General features: G+C 36.6%; 1 protein-coding gene across 1 annotated transcript; it reads left to right on the forward strand.

Annotated features, from left to right (window-relative positions):
- Window positions 1-2,087: 2,087 nt before the first annotated feature.
- On the forward strand, window positions 2,088-8,152 carry LOC121320164 (osteoclast stimulatory transmembrane protein-like). Its single transcript, XM_041258422.1, has 4 exons — window positions 2,088-2,126; window positions 3,182-3,513; window positions 5,179-6,199; window positions 7,432-8,152. Exons 1-4 carry the CDS (start codon window positions 2,088-2,090, stop codon window positions 7,750-7,752), a joined length of 1,713 nt encoding a protein of 570 aa, XP_041114356.1. The 3' UTR covers window positions 7,753-8,152.
- Window positions 8,153-9,875: the final 1,723 nt, after the last annotated feature.

Here is a 9,875-nt window from a genome sequence, read left to right on the forward strand (position 1 = left end):
TGGTCACCTAAAAACACCAGTTGGCCTCTTTAAGCAAAGAGTAAATTTTGGAAAGAGTAAAGTTCAAATGAGTTATATATTTTACTTCTTTATTTAGACTTCCTTGTCATACATTATATGTGGAAATACCAGTCACCAATTGCAAAATAAATCCCACATACCTCAGAAAGAATTCAGATGAAATAAATACATAGATAAGTTTGGGAATAATGCTTATAGAAACTAGTGTCTAGATAGAGCGGACAGTGTGTGTATGAGTTCAATTATGACAAAGCGGTCAATTCAATTTATCTTAACAGAAGCAGAGCCATTTATTAAAGCATTGCTGCAGGACTAAATGCAAAATAAATGTAGAATAAATGTACTAAATGGACTCCCAGTCACAGTTAGCTGCTTGGTGCACAAAGGACCTCATTTTAGGACAGCGGTTAGATCTGCCACTTTACATAAATTGAGACCCCACAAGGGTTTGTTCAAACTGTTCAGCACATATGCAAATTATTGATTTCAACAACCTATGCTGTTTTTCCAGCCTGAAATCTTAAAACCACACTGACACAACACCAGCTGATTCTAGCTGTGTCAATGACTGCACACTGAAGTTCCCTTTTTCATTAAACTGGATCTTAGGCATGGACTTGCTTCATAAACATATTGGTCTTGCTTGTGACTTCAGGTATGTATGATTGCAATCTAATATTAAATAACAGACAAGTACTGCAGGCATTGTAGTGCAGTGTGGATACCTTTTTATATTGTGCTAAATACAAACTTTGATTTGTAGTGACTTACTTAGCCATGGTTCTCTTTTAAAGAGTAAAATGTGATAGTGCTGTATAAAATATTAAATAATTTAATCCAACTGCTGTCCTTTTATATAGTTATTTAAAACAAGTTAGTCTAGAGATCCTTTATAAATCTTTAATAATACAACCATAAATGTGTTGCCAGTTGTAGATGACTGTTAAGAGACAAAGTTGTTTTTTTAGCTTGTGAGGTGGACTTGATGGATTCTGTAGTTATAGCTCTTATAAGACAAGTCTGTCACTGAGCAGAAAAAACCATGGTGACTGTTACCAATGTTAATCATCATCAGCACCTCATTTATACATGCCTATTAATTGTATAAAATCAAGTGCGGCCATTAACTGTATGTGCTATTAAACATAATGTATGTTGAGGTAGGAAACTAGTTTAAGAAGTTGTTAGAAAGTGTTAGGCAAACATCAGCATCAGCTTTTACTCTTACTAACCTGGCAAGCAATTACCAGGGTGTAACAGGGCGAGCAGCCCCATACAGTATTTGTTTTTAGAACGGGGTTCCCCCTCCGCCACTGTGCAGTTTATTGTTTGTTTATTATGATTTATTTATTGTTGTGTATTTGTAAATAGGACGGAAATAGGAAATTCCAGTATCCCCCCGCCCTTCCAGTCTTTTTGGAACTCCGCCTTGTCTGCGTGCTTTCACTTCACGTTCCCGCGCAGCTATGTTCGCTATTCTACACCTGCTGTGTCAGCCTCAAATTCACTACCGTTGAGTTTTAATACCGTATAAAAACCGTCTTCTATTTTTAAACATTGCGTTTACCACATATATAATCATATCTGTTTGAAAAAACAACTAACGTTTAAAGTCAGCATACATGAGCAATAATGAATTTTCCCTTTAGGCAGTATACCGTTTTTAATTAAGGCTGTTTTAGCAATAAAAAAAACGTCTAGCCCTATGATCATTTTAATACAGCACAGACAAATGTCTCTTCTAAAAGAAAATACATACAAGTTTGGAGCAATGCAAATTATTTATATCTATTAAGTATTATAATGACATCCCAAAAACAGTGTGTGTCATTCCTGTATGAAGAACGAATTGCCTTCAAGCAATTTCATTTTTTTTTTTTTTTTTTTTTTTATAGGTGAGCACACATATATCTTTGAAAAAAACAAATAATGTTTTGGGGCAATGCTTTTGGCACGCCTGCCCTCATCCGCACTTGTATATCAGTTAATTATTGCTGGCCTTTCTATGTGAAGAATACCTTGGAAAATATTACATGATCTTGGGGAAATGCGTTCTTCATAACGAAATGACGGCTGTAATGAACAAGTACATAGCCTATATGTGGGTGAAGGGCCGTTTTGTCTAGATTGAAAAATGAATTATCAGTGTGTTAAATCAAAGCTTTCAGTTAGATTACTTCTTTGTTTACTGTTTTTATTAAGAGAAAATAAAACAATTCAGTGTATCCTTATGCAATTTTCTCATATTAATTACAACGTATCAACATTTCCTAACTCGGTTATGGATTGCAAATTTATTTTTTTGAATGTCATATTTAAGCTCATGCGCTAATGATCCGCAAATGCGATGCCCTTTTTGTGTAGTTTGTGAATCTCAACTACTTTTCCTCAGATATAAGTCCATACAATACGATACACTTGGCATTATCTCAGGGTAAGGTATTTTTATATTGAAAAGCCAGCCTTAATGCAGTAGGGGAGACTGGGGTCATTTGTAACAAGGGTCGGTTGTAACACCTTGAATTTCTCCAATCAGAGACAAGCTTGAGTGATACAATTCACTCTGCACATGCTCAGTTAGGTTCCCTGCCTGCCTGTGGAAAAGAGACTTCCTGTGATAAAAGCTTAAGATTTTATCCACAAAAAACGATTTTTGATGTAGGTAAGTAACTTTTTTCACCAACTTTATTTTTGTGATATATCCCTGAGTTTCCCAGTTAATTAATTTAAACCCATATATTTTTTATAGCTAATCTGTGTACTTACAATTTACACAGTTAATGGTTGTTAGTTTTGTTGTTTCTTGCCAGGACATGCAGTTTAATCATGGCTCTCAGGGTTGGGGTCAGTCGTAACACATGTTACAATTGACCCCATACAAAACTAGCTCTTTTTTTTTGCTTTTAGTATGCCAAGAGTTAGACCAAGGAAGACAAGTAGGGGAGTGCCATTACACATCTTGGAGCAAGCATCCAATGAAGTTAACAATGAGGGAAAGTCAGTGAGCGCTGTGGCAAAATCATTTGAGATTTGCCATGTAACATAGTACAGAGTTTGAAAGGCCAGAAAGAAGTTAGCTGAGGAAGGATCTACTAATCAGGTCACCTCTCCAACCACATATCAAGGCACTCTCCAGCTACACCTCCGGTCACCTCTCCAGCTACACCTCACCTCTCCAACCACACCTCAGGTCACCTCTCCAACCACACCTCAGGTCACCTCTCCAACCACACCTCCGGTCACCTCTCCAGCTAGACCTCATCTCTCCAACCACACCTCCGGTCACCTCTCCAAGCACACCTCAAGTCACCTCTCCAGCTACACCTCAGGTCACCTCTCCAAGCACACGTCAAGTCACCTCTCCAACCACACTTCAAGTCACCTCTCCAACCACACGTCAAGTCACCTCTCCAACCACATGTCAAGTCACCTCTCCAGCTACACCTCAAGTAACCTCTCCAACCACAAGTCAGGTCACCACTCCAGAGGCAAGTACATCAGGCTATAATCAAGCTCTCCAAAAGGAGACACAAGAGAAAGCTTTCTCTCCAGTCACGGTCTATCCGTTCTCCAAAGCAGGCCCAAGGCAAGTCAAAACAAAAGGGAGAAAGAGGAAAGTAACAGCAATTCTCACTGATACACCTGTAAAATTAGCCAAGGAAGCTGAAAAAAATAAGTCTTAAGGCAAAAAGGAAAATTGATTTGGCAGATAAAAAAAAGAAAATTGGAGAGAAAATGGCAAAGACAAAACACCAGAGAACGGAAGAGTTCGATCTTTCTGATGAGGAAGTGAACATTTGTATAATGTGCCTTGAAGATTATGCTTCATCCCGACCCAAGGAAGTATGGTCCTGCAAGTTTTGGGCCCATGAAGCTTGCACTGAATATATATGTGTGTGTGTGTGTGTGTGTGTGTGTGTGTGTGTGTGTGTGTGTGTGTTGTGTGTGTGTGTGTGTGTGTGTGTCACAATCGTGAGTCAGAGTGAAATAGTGAAAAAGCCCTCGTTTTCAAAGTAATAAGTTTTGAAAGTAGGTTTGCTTTCAGCTAGTACAAAGCACTACATATTATAAGTGATTCAATCTAGATACAAAATAAATGTTTAAAAATTGTTCTCCGCAAGCAAGTGTTTTTATTTAAACCTTTTATTTATTTTTGTGTTTAACAAACAATGCCGCAAGCGTCGCTTTGCACTGCATACCTTGTTCATGTTATTCTTCCTGCATTCCGGCCTGACGTCACCGCAAAGCCTTATCCTGTCACACAGGGAATAGTAAAAAGGATATAGTTGAAAAGTACTATATATTATACTATTCATGATATATATGATTTTATAATATATATATATATATATATATATATATATATATATATATATATATATAGACTCTCCGTGACTCTCCCGAGGGTGTCAATCTTCTATAAGAATTCCAAGACATGTATCCTACAGTATGATTTCATCTGTTATACAAACGAAGTAAAGAATGGCTCTGTCCCTCAATACACCTGTTTTTAAATTCACAGCTCAGTTTCCATTCTCCACTAAATAAAAATAACAAACCAACCTGTACTGTCAAAGGGCCTGACAACCATTTTAATGAACTGTAATTTACCCTGCTTTAATTTTATATTCATCTATGCGTGTTCAAAAACAAGATTTTGTCACTTTGTCTTTCTTTTAATACATAAAACAAACAACCCCTTTTTCAAAAGGTAAAAAAAAAACCAAAACAAACTTGTTCAAGTTACAATAGGAGAAAAAAAAAGTTAACTTGCTTAAACTGACAAATTATATACTTGTTGTGTTTATTTTTTGTTTTGTAACTTTAACTGGTGTTTTTCTGTTTTTGAAAAACATAATTATGTTACTCTTCACTTCACTGGTCTTCTGTTAACTTTGTAAACACTAAAAACAGTTCAGTCACAGATTCTATTGCTGAATGGTGCTGACTTAATTGCTGCGCATAATTGCTATAAATTTAGGGCTGGTTGTGTGGAACTTGAAAGTCAACACCTCGCTTGGTAAATATACAGCAATCACCGAGGTTTGTTTGTTTCAAGAGTTTATTTCCTCGTACATTTGACCAGCCCTCATTATAACTTAAATATTTAACAGCTCCTCTAGGTTAAACCCCAACTGATGAATATGTTTTTTACAGGCCATGGACGCAATACTTTCTCAAAGTAAAGAAGACCCTGGAATTTACCTGGTCTGCCTATTCGAAGCCAACTCCAAGCAACACTGCAGAATGTCTCACCCTACTTCTACTGTGTTTCAGCATCGCTGTCATCACCGGAGCTCTTTTGTTCTACTGGATGTTTTACACTTTAGGGTTAGAGTATCGTGCTTCTAGTGTAACTGCAGGGGGTTACAGTATCATGGCCTTTCTTCTTTTGTTTTTTGTACACCCTGTGCGCTGTGTGTTTACAATCATGATCCCCACATTAGGCACCAAGCAAGGCCGCAAATTAATTATTTCAACATCAGTGATGCTCATAGCACTTAAGGTTATTCCAAACATGGTCACTAACATTAATGTTGTAATGTACGCTTTGAAATGCAGTGCGACTACTTCAGCTGAAGATGTGATCAACTCGACTGAGTTGTTGAACAACGCCACAAAGGAAATAGGCCAGGAAGTTATCCAAATTAATAAAGAAATACAACATTTGTTTAAAGCCAGTCTGCAAGATTTTGACTTAGCTGCAAATGTCAATGTTTCTGAAATCAGAAAGGAGTTTCACACTGTCAGCCAGCAGGTCGAAAATGACTTCCTGTTGGCTAAAATGGTACTTGAAAAAACCAAACTTGTCACCAGTAGACTTCTCGCTGGCCTTTTTGTCCTATGTCTGCTTATAGGTTCATCCTGGTATTTAAAAGGCTACCTTACCGATGTGAAGTTTGATAACGTCTACATCACTAAGCAACTGGAGCACTTAGCCAGACAGAATGGAAAATGTGTCATGCCTACTGCAGGATTAATCCACCCCAGAGGTTTCAAAATGTCACGTCGTGAAAGTTTTAGTTGTCTGGTTCATCTAGCAGTCATCACTTTATATCTGCTCCTGATTATAAGTGTCATCATGGCAGACCGGATTGTCTTCAGTTTTATTGTAACCAGTGCCCGCTGGCTTTATGACTTCCCAGTGATACCGATGACCATTAAAGTCACATACTCGGTAAGCAATATTTTTTTTATTTCTTCTTCTCTTATTACCTCATATCTTAAGAACAAAGTCATCCAATGTATGGATTGCATGGAACACTGAAACTGTCCAACAGCACTGTGCAAAACCCAGACAAAAAAACAAACATCTGTATTATTATTACAACTGTATTATAATAAACATTACGCAATTTTAAATATTCATTCCTAACTAGCACATTTCATAATCACTGCTTCTAACCTGTTTGATGCTGTTGATTCAGCCTTACAGTTCCCCATATAATTGAGGAACCTTAGGAAAAATAGCTGTTTTCAAGGCTTGCAAATATCAGTAACTGCAACGTATGCAAAACACCCTCCAGGTACCTGAGGTATCTTGCGAGGTATAATTCAGAACTAATTATTTATATATGATGTTACGTAGCATCCACGGCAACAAGGTTTGTTGTTGGCTATTTCATTTGTGATGTTATTCTGTGTCTTTCTTAAGGTGTAGTAGCAGGGACCAGTGCAATCAAGGGCTGAAAGAAGTGCTGCACCAACAAAGGGTCCTATTGCCAACTATAGCTAATTGTTACTAATGTTTTGTATGTTATTTTATCTTTTTTCTAATCTTATGTGTCTGTGGGGGAGGTGACACAGTGAAGCAGCATATTGATTGTAGACTGTCCTGATGACTGGCATCCGCTGTCTCATATAGGATAAATTGCTATAAACTTTATACAGACAAAAAAAAATACAGAACTGTATGCATCCTAGTATGATCACTGTGCTTAAAGTAAAAAAAAAAGAAAATAGCACATTACAGTAACTCTTTACACCGACAACCAGCAAGGCAGTACAAAAACCGGCCAGGTGGCAACCCTACCTGTAAGCCATTTCAAGCGACAACAAGACCAGGGGGACTTACCTGTTTCAGGTAATGAAAGATTAGATGGGTGCGTCCAGAAGCATGCATATTCAGACTAGCTAAAGAATTATAACTTATGTCAGTTATATAGCTCTATACACTCTGCCTTAACCTGTGTTTAATGGATGCAGGTTTAAAATACTCTCTGTGGTTATATTAACAGTTCAATGTTATGTGACTAAACATAAACCAATCATTCAATTTGCGTGGCAGTCAAAAGGTTAATGCGCCAGATAGACTGAACTGCTTAAGCCCATGGGTGCCAAACTACAAAATAAAGAAAGAAATGGGGCACAACACCTTTAAGATTTGTGTTTTCTCTATTTTTCTTACAGGTTGAATTGATATTGGGATTTATTACCATCAAAAAATACAGTTTCCAAAAGGATTACCACTGGAACTTCACCCTTACCTCCAGACACTGCATAACAGAACCATTTGAACCCGACAAAGACATCGCCGCCCTGGTGGCAGTACTTTACCTTCTTGCCTACGTCATGGTCATCTGTGAAATCTACACCACGCGCATACGCAGAATGATTTCCGCTTCCTTCTTCAAGAAACAGGAAGACAAAAGGGTTCATTTTCTATATCAAAAAATAATAGCCAAAGAGGACCTTCAAGAGTATATTATAAAAACGTCAGACAAAAAATAAATTCACTAGAACCACTCTCTTTTGGTCTAATTTTTAGAAATAAGGAAGGAATAATTGTGGCTGGTTATGAACTTAAAAGCAAATAGAAAAAAAGTCTAAGGTCTTTACTGCTGTCTTAATAGTTTTACTATAGCTTTTAAAATCAAAGAAAAAAGTTGTCCAAATTCCAAACTTTACCATGAGAAAGGCGTGCAAGCCACACTAAAATATGGAGAACAGGTGATAACACCCTCTAGCACAGTGGTTTTCAACAGTACTGGTATTGGTATGTGATAGACCTGCAGCTGGTATGCACCGACAGTTGTTTTATGACTGTATGATTCCTCAACCAGAATACTTTCAAAGTTACTGCAGCCACTCTGTGTTGTTGATTGTGGTGAACTCTGGTTAAATAATTAGATGGCACATTTTCAGTGAGAAAACCGGTTGTAATGAGACAGCCATTTAAGATTACACATAGTTACTGGTACACATGGTGGACTCTGCTGGAAACACTGGTTCTTGAGATGAAAACCACTGCTCTAACAGTATGTCTCAGGTATATCTGGGAGCTGAAATGCCAAAAGATTTACAGTCGTGAACTTACCTGTTAAACAGTTATCTCTACTCTTCATATTTATTGTTGAAAAACTAGCAAGATTAAAAAAATAAAAGTGTTTTGCCAACCCTGCTGCTTGGTTCTGATTTCAGCTGTTAGGGGTGTTACATCCTAAGCCCTCCCCACATGTGTGCTGGCACGAGAGTGACCCCCAGCAACACAAAGCAAGCTATAGGGATTCAATTAGCAAGGCACCCGACATTTCTTTCTTTCTTTCTTTCTTTCTTTCTTTCTTTCTTTCTTTCTTTCTTTCTTTATTTAATAATGTAAATGTTATTGGCAATTGGTTCAGATACAAACACAAATCTAAAATATTTATATTTAAAGAGTTACATATATGAGGTGTGTTACACTGCAGCATCATACATGTCTTATTTCTGGTCCAAAGGGATGTGGTTGTCCTAGTTCAAATACCAAGCACTAATTTGTTATTCCTGTCTTTTCAACTGATAAGGCACACTTTAGAATGATATTGTCCTTTTTACTAATTGCAATAAAAAAGTTCAATAATAACTAATTAACAACAACAAAAACAACAATAACAACAATAATAATAATAATAATAATAATAATAATAATAATAATAATAATAATAATAATAATAATATTCCATATAGTCATAAGTGTATGTGCCTCTTTACAGGGTTATACTGTAGAGATTTAGAGATGCTCCTCAATTTGAGTAAAGGTACTTAAAACACAGGCTGTATCAGAAAGTGAAGAAAACACAGCATTTGTATAACTGCAATGATTGAAAACACCATAAAAAAAAATGTTAGTAAGATAGCAAGTAAAGAAAATGTAATTTCAAGTTACTTCAAATATCAAGGTTGCAAGATGGTTCCCTGTATTAAGAAGCATGATTATGATGACCCATGCATTTTAGGGTAAAAGTGCCAAGGGTCCTCTGCTGGACAATTTGGATACTGCAATGCAGTGCTAAAACCTAACTTTAAGGACTGCATTTTAAAAGCCCCTTTTGATTAATTCTATCAAGCTTCTTGAATCACTTTTCAAATGTTTTAGAGGTGATTTGTTAGTATATTCTCGTTTTTAAAAGCACTATCTAACCAAAAAAAAAAAAAAAAAAAAAAAACAGTCCTTGAACAGTCTTTAAAACAGTCCTTGAACAGTCTTTAAAACAGTCCTTGAACAGTCTTTAAAACAGTCCTTAACGTTTTTATGAATATGGCCTAATAGTTAACAGACCTTCAGCAAGCTTATGTTGTTACACAGATTTTGTATTTAGATATGCTGGTTCTGCGGGAGGATAATGTATTGTAATTCCTGAATTAAAAGTTAATACTTTTTTGCCTCTAAATTAACGCATGGTAGTATTATACTGCATTACAAGGTATTTTTATAATTTGGTAGCATTGCTGATTCTGTGCTGTCTTCGGGACATATTTCTTATTAAGATGCCCCTAGTCAAATGTATCCTAGCAGTGTTCGATTGCTTAAATAAAATGAAAAACTTTTGGTGCAATTGAAATGGGTGTCAGATGATTTTTATTGATATTTCTCT

The sequence above is a fragment of the Polyodon spathula genome, chromosome 8 (genome assembly GCF_017654505.1).
Source record: "Polyodon spathula isolate WHYD16114869_AA chromosome 8, ASM1765450v1, whole genome shotgun sequence".
In the NCBI taxonomy this organism is placed as follows: Eukaryota; Metazoa; Chordata; class Actinopteri; order Acipenseriformes; family Polyodontidae; genus Polyodon; species Polyodon spathula.